The sequence below is a fragment of the Pristiophorus japonicus genome, chromosome 27 (assembly GCF_044704955.1).
Source record: "Pristiophorus japonicus isolate sPriJap1 chromosome 27, sPriJap1.hap1, whole genome shotgun sequence".
Lineage (NCBI taxonomy): Eukaryota > Metazoa > Chordata > Chondrichthyes > Pristiophoridae > Pristiophorus > Pristiophorus japonicus.
In genome coordinates this window covers 4,453,236-4,465,901 of record NC_092003.1, presented here as the reverse complement: position 1 = coordinate 4,465,901, position 12,666 = coordinate 4,453,236, and the positions used below count along the sequence as shown (strand labels likewise).

The 12,666-nt window shown below is 45.9% G+C and overlaps 1 protein-coding gene across 1 annotated transcript in view; it reads right to left on the bottom strand.

Annotated features, from left to right (window-relative positions):
• LOC139239429 (ADP-ribose glycohydrolase MACROD1-like) overlaps positions 1–12,666 on the bottom strand; it is a 1,029,639-nt gene that overhangs the window by 701,593 nt on the left and 315,380 nt on the right. Inside the window, exon 4 of the mRNA XM_070868158.1 lies at positions 11,627–11,656. Coding sequence (XP_070724259.1) covers positions 11,627–11,656 — 30 coding nt within the window. The remainder of the gene's footprint in view (positions 1–11,626; positions 11,657–12,666) is intronic.

Below are 12,666 nucleotides of genomic sequence, written 5' to 3'. Positions count from 1 at the left end.
TGACAGTGAAGCCAAAAACAATTTATTCTGGAATGGTGATATGTTTAAAATATTACAATAAAGTAGTTCATGCAAGTTGCAATTGACTTTTCGATCATTAGGAGGTAATAAATACATAACGAGCATAGCACAGCATGACTGCCGCATAGCTGAATGGTGTAATACTGTAAATAAGTGGGCTGCAGATAATGTTTCTGTTTCCATGTCTGGGAATTTGGGAATTGTGAACCACGATATTTGAACAAATATCTCATAAGCCACTAAGTAATCTGTATTGGGATTGCACTGTCAATGAAGAACAAAAGTGCCGTTTGCTCCTCTTAGTGTGGTCTGGGAGGATTGTGACCCCCTCACCCGTCCCCCAACCCAACCCCAACCCTCCACCCCAGCATTGTTATGAATCAAGCAATTGCGACAGATGAGCCGTATACCTTTCATCAGTATTGTCAAGATCTCCAGCCTCGAGTCAAGCAAAAGTATAATACCACACTTGAGGACATGCACTGTTATATTCCATTGGATAGCCATAAGCTCAAGATGGTGACTACAGCACATTAAATCCCCAGTCAGTCCTCCAACAACGCAATATCACCCGTGAAAAGAAGTGCCGCATTTCTACAGAAATGCTCAGCAGACATTCCAAGGCTGTTTCACATTATGCCATCCAACGCATCATTGATGGAGACATCAAATAGGATGGGTGACGGTGGACAATCCTACCCCAGTTCTCTTTCAAGAGTGAGAGGGGTTTTGTGAGTCTCCGTCTACTCTAACAGAGAGCTTGCAGCCAGAATACACTTTGTAGATAAAAGCCAAGATTTGCCCGTGAGAACCACAGAGTTTCCAGGTTCTTCATGCTCACTACACTCCAGAGACTTGGGCACAAAAATCTCAGCTGACACTCTAGTGCGGTGCTGAGGGAGCGCTGCACTGTTGGAGTTGCCGTTAAACCGAGGCCCTGTCTACCCTCTCAGGTGGACGTAAAAGATCCCATGACACTATTTCGAAGAAGAGCAGGGGAGTTCCCCGGTATCTTGGTCAATATTCATCCCTCAGCCAACATAACGAAAACAGTTTATCCGATCTATATTACAATGCTGTTTGTGGGAGTTGCTGTGCGCAAATTAGCTGCCATGTTTCCCACATTACAACAGTCTCTACACTCCAAAAAGTACTTCATTGGCTGTAAAATACTTTGAGACGTCTGGTGGTCATCACAGGCGCTATATAAATGTAAGTCTGTCTTTCTTCATACAAAAGATACAAGGTCAAAAGCCTTACAAATATCGATGAAAAGAATGTTCGTTGTTTTCCCCAGGCATTCTAACACTCCACAATTGCATATAAAGCAACAACTCGCTCTACAGAATCAACTGAAGATCAAAATGAAGCCTGTTCATTTCTGATTACTGTGTGAGCCTTCAAAGCATCCATCTTAAGTGCCACTTAGATCGGCAAATTCCTCAGTAACTTTTAGGCTCAGTAGGATTCTCCCGCTTGTAGTTAAAACCCATAACTATGATCTGAACATCCTTTAGTTCAGATAGAATCCAATTCACCAGCTTCGGATGACCCCCAAGGCAAGTCGACTGGCAGTATTCTCCAAAGCCCCTGCGAACTCCCGACCAATGGAGCAGAAGTCAAACACTGATGCGTCAATTCTCTGTATATTTTACATCCATCGAAGCTGTATATCTCTGCATTATATATTTTACATCACCTCTACTCTCTCCCGTACAATATACTTGATCAGTCTTCGCGTAGTACATTCTAAAGTACTTACATGCCACTTTTTTATTAAATTTATTCCTGAGATATGGCATTTCTTGGCATTTATTGCCCTTCCCTAGTGGGCCTGAGAAGGTGCTGGTGGAACTGCTTCTCCAACAACTGTGTGTAGGAGTTTTTGATATAATGGAGTGGTTTGCTCAGTCACTTCAAAGGGCAGTTAAGAGTCAACCGCACTGGTGTCGGATGGAAGTCACATATCGGCCAAACCGTGCAAGGGGACCAGACGCTCGTGAACCAGTTGGGTTTTAACGACAATCCGACAGCTTCATGATCGTTTGGGGATATTTGGATACTGACAATAAGAAAAGCACGAACACCAAATGTTTTTAAAGATGAGTTCCTGAGGACTATTCATTTTTGTCCCACTCACACTGCGTTCCATACCCGATTGAAGATGATTGGTCCCTCCACTCTGCCGACAACAAAGGAGTGCGTGCAGTCCCAAAACTCCCTCTCATAGCAAACTCATTGCCCTGAGTAAGATAACTATGTGTCAGCTGTGACTCAGTGGGTAGCACACTCGCCTCTGAGTCATAAAGGTTGTGGCAGCCAATTTGCGCACAGCAAGCTCCAACAAACAGCAATGTGATAATGACCAGATAATTTGTTTTAGTGATGGTGATTGAGGGATAAATATTGGCCCCAGGCCACCGGGTATAACTCCCCTTGTTCTTCTTCGAAATAGCGCCATGGAATCTTATACGTCCACTTGAGAGAGCAGACGGGACCTCGATTTAACATTTCATCCAAAATACGGCATCTCTGACAATGCAGCACTCCCTCAGTACTGCCCCTCCGACAGTGCGGTGCTCCCTCAGTACTGCCCCTCCGACAGTGCGGTGCTCCCTCAGTACTGCCCCTCCGACAGTGCGGCGCTCCCTCAGTACTGCCCCTTTGACAGTGTGGTGCTCCCTCAGTACTGCAGTGTCCCTGGTTTGGGACTTGAACTCACAACCTTCAGACTCAGTGCTACCCACTGAGCCACAGCTGACATTGCCAATAGGTAGTGGTAGACAGTGTTCAGTTTATTGTCTCAGCCAAAGGACAGCATCTCTGACAGTGCAGCACTCCCGTAGAACTGGTACTAAAGTTTCAGCTTAGATTTTTTAAAATTCGTTTACGGGATGTGGGCATCGCTGGCAAGGCCAGCATTTACTGCCCATCCCTAATTGCTCTTGAGAAGATGGTGGTGAGCCGCCTTCTTGAACCGCTGCAGTCCGTGTGGTGAAGGTGCTCCCACAGTGCTGTTAGGGAGGGAGTTCCAGGGTTTTGACCCAGCAACGATGAAGGAACGACAATATGCTTCCAAATCAGGATGGTGTGTGATTTGGAGGGGAACGTGGAGGTGGTGATGTTCCCATGCGCCTGCTACCCTTGTCTTTCTAGGCAGTAGAGGTTCCGGGTTTGGGACATGCTGCCGAAGAAGCCTTGGCGAGTTGCTGCAGTGCATCCTGTAGATGAAGTGTTCAAGACCTACAGTGGACCTGCAATCCACAACATTCTGTTTCAGATGCACAAATACCAAGCTGACAGTAATGGCGGACTAACGTAGAAACATAGGAGTAGGTCATTCGGCCCTTCGAGCCTGCACCACCATTCAATAAGATCATGGCTGATCATTCACCTCAATACCCCTTTCCTGCCTTCTCTCCATACCCCTTGATCCCTTTAGCCGCAAGGGCCATATCTAACTCCCTCTTGAATATATCTAACGAACTGGCATCAACAACTTTCTGCGGTAGAGAATTCCACAGGTTAACAACTCACTGAGTGAAGAAGTTTCTCCTCATCTCGGTCCTAAATGGCTTACCCCTTATCCTTAGACTGTGACCCCTGGTTCTGGACTCCCCAACATCGGGAACATTCTTTTTGCATCTAACCTGTCCAGTCCCGTCAGAATTTTATATGTTTCTATGAAATCCCCTCTCATTCTTCTGAACTCCAATGAATACAGGCCCAGTCGATCCAGTCTCTCCTCATATGTCAGTCCTGCCATCCCAGGCATCAGTCTGGTGAACCTTTGCTGCACTCCCTCAATAGCAAGAATATTCTTCCTCAGATTAGGAGACCAAAACTGAACACAATATTCCAGGTGAGGTCTCACCAAGGCCCTGTACAGCTGCAGCAAGACCTCCCTGCTCCTATACTCAAATCCCATAGCTATGAAGGCCAACATACTATTTGCCTTCTTCACCACCTGCTGCACCTGCATGCCAACCTTCAGTGACTGATGTACCATGACACCCAGGTCTCGTTGCACCTCCCCTTTTCCTAATCTACCGCAATTCAGATAATATTCTGCCTTCATGTTTTTGCCACCAAGGTGGATAACCTCATTTATCCACATTATACTGCATCTGCCATGCATTTGCCCACTCATCTAATCTGTCTAATCTGCAGCCTCTTAGCATCCTCCTCACAGCTCACACCGCCACCCAGCTAAGTATTAACACTTCTCTACCAATTAACAATCTCTCTACCAGACAGAAAGTGTTGCACTGCCAAATATAACAGGCCTGAAACTACGGTACGCTGTCAGAAGCCTTCTGAAAGGCCCCATAAGTTCTGGGTTTAGCCATGCATGAAAACCTGGAACTTGCGATCTGTCAAATCTCACAGTAACACTGTCGCTGCTGTAGAGTTGGGCTATTTGCCCAGCGAATGCCCACAAAACTCTTAGCCTCATAAAAACAGGCGTAGTGCCTTCTATTACCAGCATAAGCGTTAAAATAAATGTTAACATAATTTTTTTTAATTGATTAAAACATACACATACATTTAAAATTAGTTTAGGTAAATTTTGGCCCTTATAAATTTTTACATTTACTTTTCAAAAAATTCATTTTTTTATTTCAAAGGCTTAATTAAAGGGTCCTTTAATTAATTTTGAACATGGGAACATTTATTTTTATTTATGTTATTGATTTAGGGATTTCTAATATGCTTATGGGGATTCCATAGGCCAATAGTATCCCCATAAACATCATAGGAATTCCCATTTTGATTGGTTGACCAGGCCCGTGTGATCCCAGGGACGCTTGTGTCCCGCACGCGCCCCAGGATCCGTGGGCCTTTACGCAGGCTTACGCCTACAGGCCCGAGAAGGGGACGTTTCCGCGGCTGTGGAGCCAGGAGGTAAGTACGGAAGTATTTCACGGTTCGGAGGCGTACGGACTATGCAAGCGCGCCTCCAAACGCAAATTCAAGGCTAACGTATGCCAGTCAGATTTCACGAGCTTTATCCTAGAGTCGGAAGCACCACCACGCAAGTAAGGATCCAACTCGTACCGCTACACATACGCAATTGTACCCAATCCCTCATGTGTGCAGTGGCGTGGCAAACTTCTGAGCAAGAGCAGTGTGTACAGCTAACACAACCTGGCCGGCACAACTGAATCTCATTAACAAATGTCACTCCAGGAGTCTCGGCTTGCATTAGAAGTTAAGTATAACCATGAAATATGTCAGAGCTGGGTATTGACATCGTCAGTATTAGATTCAAGTATCTATAGGACAATTGACAATCCAATTACACACACTGTAGAAAGGATCCAAATTAAAGAGTCTGTCAATGGAGTAAAAACAAAGACTGGTGCTGTATTGATGTTCTGCCACTAGTGCACGCAGTAAGTCTATAGCCTTGTCATATTTACAATCCTTGCTAAAGACACCTAGAGATAAAAGGATAATCCTTAAATTTTTCATAAATTCTGAAATTTGGACTCTAAAGTCCATTTAGCTGATACAAACCCAAACCCAAGTTATAAGCAACTTCTTATCCTATTGGATATAAACATAACACGTGTGCCGATATTAATTCAATCATAGTATGTGTGAGAGCACAGTTTTTCTGATTAACTGACACTCGAGTTACAAGCTCAAATGACCAGCCTGAGATGTGGTGCTCCAATACAGGACATCCTTCACACGGGTACAAAATTCAACACCACTGATATCTAAAGAAGCCAAATACACACTGCCACCCCATCACTTACAAACAATACCTCAAGAATAGCAGGAAGGAACTGGTGGTTATATACATAAATAGACAGAATCAATAACGTAATCAGACTTGAAAAACCTACGTGAAAGTGCTTAAAATGGCACCGGCCATTGTGGGAAACAGCAGCCAATATTCACAGGGCTGGCATCGACCCACGATCCAGGCAGACGGAATCGTGGGACACCCGTGACATCAAGAACCAACACCTCATCACTGACTCAACAGCAGAGGCATCGACCTCCCTCGAAGACGCCGCTCAACTGAATCGGCGCGGGGCATGGACGATGCGGTCACCTGCTCCACAAGTGGAAGGAGGGGGACGACCCGAAGTGCGACTGTGGCCACGAGTCCCAGACCATGGAACACGTCGCATCAACCTGCCCACTAAGATCTGCTGCGGGAGGCACCTCATTTCTCCACTCGGCATCTCAGGAGACCATCGAGTGGAGAGCCAAACTAGACATAAGCTTTTCCCGTCACACGAAACAACTGCCTCATTATACCATCCCACAATAAGGGTGCTGCAGTTTGAAGGCCAGTCTTCACTGACAATGATGCTCTGATCTTCTTAAAGGGTGAATGCGTGTCAGTCATAGATAAATGACAGCGGACACTGGCTAAGGAGTGAGATTCTAACCCGTGTCGCACTGGATCTCTCAGCAGACTGACAAAAGAAAGCAGCAGGAACCGTATTCATAAGTTGGACCATCGTAACTCCGAACTGAGGGCAGGATAGCTGCAAAGATCTGGGGGGAGGGATTGTCTTTACAATTGGTAAAGGCAGCTGCTCCAAAAGATTTGAAATTCGACATGTTTACAGAGCTAAGAACGTAGAATTTGGGAGCAGGAGTAGGCCATATGGCCCCTTGAGCCTGCTCCGTCATTCAATGAGACCACGGCTGATCTTCGACCTCAACTCCACTTTCCTGCATGATCCTTTTGATTCCCTTCGAGTCCAAAAATCTACCGATCTCAGCCTTGAATATACGTAACGAAGGAGCATCCACAGCCCTCTGGGGGAGACCATTCCAAAAGATTCACAACCCTCTGACGTGATCTTCTTGAACAAATACCAATGCAAGTGTTATCTACTCACTCTACCAAAAGGTCTGCAGCTTAATCACACAGGTCGCAACTTCCCACAATGTTTCAGTGATGTCAATCACCTGCTTCTTTTCAATGCAACTGACTGATGGCTCAATATTTTTCTGACATCTGTGCCTTTGTTACCTCTAGACTTCACTACTCCAATGCACTCCTGGCCAGTCTCCCACATTGTACCCTACGTAAACTAGGTGATCCAAAACTCGGCTGCCCCGTGTCCTAACTCGCACCAAGTCCTGCTCACCCATCACCCCCTATGCTCGCTGACCTACATTGGCTCCCGGCCTCAATTTCAAAATTCTCATCTTTGTTTTCAAATCCCTCCATGACCCTCGCCTCTTCCTATCTCTGTAATCTCCTTCAGCCCCACAACCCCCCTCCCCCCCCCCCACCCCCCAAGATCTCTGCTCTCCTCTAATTCTGCCCTCTTGAGCATCCCTGATTATACCATTGGTGGCCGTGCCTTCCGTTGCCTGGGCCCTAAGCTCTGGAACTCCCTGCCTAAACCTCTCCAGCTCGTTCCTCCTTCAAATCTCTTTGACCAAGCTTTTGGTCACCTGCCCTAGTTTCTCCTTATGTGGCCAGGCATCAAATTTTATGTCTTATAATACTCCTGTGGCGCCTTGGGACGATTCACTATGCTGAAGGCGCTATATAAATACAAGTTATTGTTGTTGTTGACAACTTTAAGTACTGTGCGCCAACATTAGCCACAATCTCATTTAATTTACTGGCACTTTGACTAACTCATACACACATTTCATACAACCTAGAGGAAAGCACTCGCAGGTGCTATAACTTTCCCAGATAAATCAAACCATTGTCAAACTAATTTGCTGGTCAGCAAGAAAAAGCTGAACAATCTGCTTATGATTCATTGCAATAACTCGAAACACAAAATAAATTTATTACCCATCTATGCCTTTAATGCATATGAGGAATATTTGTAGAATGACAATACAAATCTTCTCTACCATAAAGAATTTTAGCATTAATAAAGCAGTAACATTTACTGATGTTAATGAAAATCCTGAGTGAGCGGTTTTCCAGAAACAAATTAGTATCTTCCTCACCTCCTCTATGGTTCATCATCATTCTCACTAGCTGTACCGTCCATGTGTCAACCGTGGCTCAGAGGGTTGTGGGTTCAAGTCCCACTTCAGGGACTTGAGCACAAAAATCTAGGCTGACACTCCCAGTGCAGTACTGAGGGAGCGTCGCACTGTCGGAGGGGCCGTCTTTCAGATGAGACATAAAACTGAGGCTCCATCTGCTCTCTTGGGTGGACATAAAAGATCTCACAGCACGATTTTGAAGACGAGCAGGGGAGTTATCCCCGGTATCCTGGCTAATATTTATTCCCCAACCAACATAACAAAAACAAATGATTCGGTCATTATCACATTGCTGTGTGTGGGAGCTTGCTGTGTGCAAATTGTCTGCCGTGTTTCCCACATCACAACAGTGTCTACACTTCAAAAGTGGCTGTAAAGTGCTTTGAAAGGCGCTATATAAATGCAAGTCTGTCTTTCTTCCTTTTCCACACATTTTATTCAAGTGGGAAGCCCCATTGCCACACCCACCTTTAAAGAAACAGTTTCTCTCTCGACACCATACGTCCATTCTGTACCTTTCACATAATGAAATTCCCCAAATCAATCTGCAGGAGGGAGGGAGGAACGTGGGACAGGAGGTGGGTGGCAAGACCACATGGAGGGTGTTTTTTCTTTGAGGAAGCTTCAGGTTCCTAGGGCAGCCTCTTCGCAAAAGCTCCGTGTAAAGTTAAAGCTAAAGCGGCACGTGGGTCAAACGGTGTGTCTCCCACCGAGTGCGCTTTTACAATGAGTTTCCATTTTGGGGACAGTTACAAGTTTTGAACAGTCACCGACTGTCACAAGTGTTTTAATGCATTCTCAGAGTGACTTGCTGATACACTAACTGGCTCCAGCTGCTACCAGCATCGGAGCAGAGCTTTACCACTTACATTAAAGATTACAGCGGAGCAGCTCACATTATGCAAACAGGTCTCCAGGTCTCTCCGAAGATAGCATGTGCGAGCGCAGTAAAGACCAGAACAGAACATCTGGATTGTGAAAACCGTGAATCTCAAGGTGCAGTTTTCACACTTGTCATCAACTGGTGCAAAAGAGGAGAAAAAAAATCATAGGGAATAGTGACGCCTGTAACTCAGCAACAAAGGCTCAAGTGCGATATGTTGGCAGCGATGCGAGGTTTACTTCCCAAAAAGCACCAGTCTTTCCTGTGTCTGCTATCTAGCGCAGGCTTGGTCTATTACACTTGTCTGCATGCAAAGTTCTGTTTGAAATTTACAGCACAGGAGGCCGCCATTCGGCCCATATTGTCTGTGCCGGCCAACAAAGAGCTACCCAGCCTAATCCCAATTTCCAGCTCTTGGTTCGTAGCCCTGGCACTTCAAGTGCATATGCAAGCACTTTTTAAATGTGGTGAAGGTTTCTGCCTCTACCACCCTTTCAGGCAGTGAGTTCCAGACCCCCACCACTCTGAGTGAAAAAAGTTCTCCTCAAATCCCGTCTCAACCTCCTACCAATTACTTTAAATCTATGCCCGATTATTAAACCCTCTGCCAAGGGAAACAGGTCCTTCCTATCCAGTCTATCTAGGCCCCTCTTCTATATCATGGTCTACAGAGCAGTCGTGATACCCACCCTCCTATATGTTTCAGAGACATGAACTATGTACAGCAGACACCTCAAAGCACTGGAGAAGTACCACCAAAGCTGCCTCCGCAGGATCGTGCAAATCCATTGGCAGGATAGGCGCACCAACGTCAGTGTTCTCGCTCAGACCAACATCCCCAGCATCGAAGCATTGATCACGTTCGATCAGCTCCGTTAGATGGGCCACATCGTCCGCATGCCCGATACAAGACTCCCAAAACAAGCACTCTGCTCAGAGCTTCGACACGGCAAGCGAGCCCCAGGTGGGCAGAGAAAACACTTCAAGGACACCCTCAAAGCCTCCTTGAAAAAGTGCAACATCCCCACCAACACCTGGGAACCCCTGGTCCAAGACCGCTCAAAGTGGAGGAAAAGCATCCAGGAGGGCGCCAAACACCTCGAGTCTCTTCGCCGGGAGCAAGCTAAAGCCAAGCGCAAACAGCGGAAGGAGGACAAGGCAACCCAAGCCCCCCACCCACCCGTTCCTTCAACCACTGTCTGCCCCACCTGTGACAGAGACTGTAGGTCCCGCATTGGACTCATCAGTCACCTGAGAACTCATTTTTAATGTGGAAGAAAGCCATCCTCGACTCCGGGGCACTGCCTAAGAAGAGAAGGAGTAGAAGAAGATATCACGCTAAAACAAAAGCATTGAAAAGAAACCCATTCCCAGAGCAACAGAAATGACAAAGGAGCCAGATTATCTGTGCCCTGGTGACTTCAAGAATCGCACTTTTTAAAAAGGAAAGAAATGCAGTCTTTTAATGCTGGGTGCTTCTGACTTGCAACCCCAAACTTACATTTCCCAATTGCAATTCCCAATCCTCAAAGCTCCCTGACTGAACAAAACTTAAACTGTGACTGACCAGAGCCTGTGTTTACTGAACAATGAGGAAGTGTGACCTTAAACGGACACAGCTGTGCCTTAGCAGCAGAGTAATACATTGGACTATAAATGACGAAACACTCCAAACTTTATAAAACAATAAATGACCCGATTTATTTTGAGTGGCACCGTTGGAGATCCAGTAGTACGTATAGAAATGTCTTGTGTCGACCACACATCCATCACACTTTCAAAATGTCAAAAATGTAGGAGAGAGAAAGAAAGGCAGTCATTTCATGATGGCTTGTTCTGACCCGGAGCTGCGAATTTAAAAGCATCCGCCAATCTGCCAACTTCCTCACGAAGAGCAATTGGCCCCGAATTAACTTAAAGTGCCTATTATGGAAACTGAACTTTGTAGCATCACTTTCTGCAATGCTCCTTTCATTATAAAAACAGCCTCCATGATAAAGTACAACATTCCCACCGACTCATAGAAACATAGAAAATAGGTGCAGGAACAGGCCATTCGGCCCTTCGAGCCTGCCCCACATTCAATATGATCATGGCTGATCATGCAACTTCAATACCCCACCCGTGCTTTCTCTCCATACCCCTTGATCCCTTTAGCCGTAAGGGCCACATCTAACCCCCTTTTGAATAGATCCAACGAACTGGACTCCACAACTTTCTGAGGTGGAGAATTCCACAGGTTCACCACTCTCTGAGTGAAGAAGTTTCTCCTCATCTCGGTCCTAAATGGCTTACCCCTTATCCTTAGACTGTGACCCCTGGTTCTGGACTTCCCCAACACCGGGAACATTCTTCCTGCATCTAACCTGTCCAATCCCGTCAGAAGTTTATGTTTCTATGAGATTCCCTCTCGTCCTTCTAAATTCCAATGAATGATGATGATGATGATGTTGATGAGTATTTAATACAGTCCAGAGACTTAAACATTTGGGCTTCAATAGCACACAGGCCATCCCTTTTTGGTGTGGAAGTAAGTCATCCTCGATACGAGGGACCGCCTAAGAAGAAGACAACACACAAACACTTATCCCCCTTTTGTATGACTGGTTGGTTCCATTACATGACTGTTCCTTTACAGTTGAAGTTGCCCCAATTTGTACCTCGGGCTATGTGAGAGAAAAATTATTCCACTAAAGTAGGCAGTTCAAAGATCAAATCCAAAGTACTCACCTCCACCCCCGCCCAGCAGTGAAGAATTTGCTGCAAACAAGAGGAAAACAAGAGAGTTAACATACCGCACACTCATCTTCGCCATAACACACTTCAACACACAATATCCATAAGCTCAGGCTGAAGCCCGGATTCAAATTATGACAAACATGTTAGGCTGGATTTTTGCTGACTTTGCGACCGGGTTTTCGTCGCCACCCTCCGCGGCCAAAACCCGGTCAGCGGGATCCTCGGGCACTTCTTTGCAGTGGCGCTTCCATGTACCGCCGCGGAGCGGTGCGCCGTGAAACGACATGCAACACCATGGATTGTGTTACCGGCGTGCTTTCGAAACTCTCCGCCATGCCCAGAATACCAACAGGGTCAAACCTGTCGGTGCAGCCCTGCCAGCAGCGGTAAGTATGAACACCTGCAAAAAAGGTAAGTTAAAGTTTTTATTCTGTAATTATTTTTCAGCAATTTAGCAGGTAAGAGCTTTGTGAATGTTTTTTGCAATTTTTTTTTTTTTTTTTGATCCCCCCCCCCATCCCTCTCTTGCAACGCTACCGGCCTGGGGCTAAAGTTGCCGAAACTTGTGGCTTGCGCCGCGAATCCTCGTGCAATGCCGACTTTACCGATGGGCGCAGACATAAGGCCGAACATTAGGCCTGAAAACGGTAGCTCAGCGAAAACGGTAATTTTGCCGTTTTCAGCAAAACCGAAAACCCAGCCTATTGGATCTCATCATTAAATTCCAATGCATAGTTTCATTCGGCCTAACTACTTCCCAGTAAATAGAGTTCTAGCAGTCCAAAGCACTCTCAGTTATGCATCATACCTCGATACAGAATTCCAAATAAAAGACTTACATTTATATAGCGCGTGCACGACCTCAGGATGCGCCAAAGCGCCTTACAGCCAATGAAGTATTTTTGAAGTCGGCGCCTTGCCGTAGGGAAGGAAAGAAAAATCTGACGGCAAACTACCGAACAATATTCTCACAAATCTCCTTGGGCTACAGTTTCTTCCTGATTACTGCTGCATATCTGAAGCATCTTCCT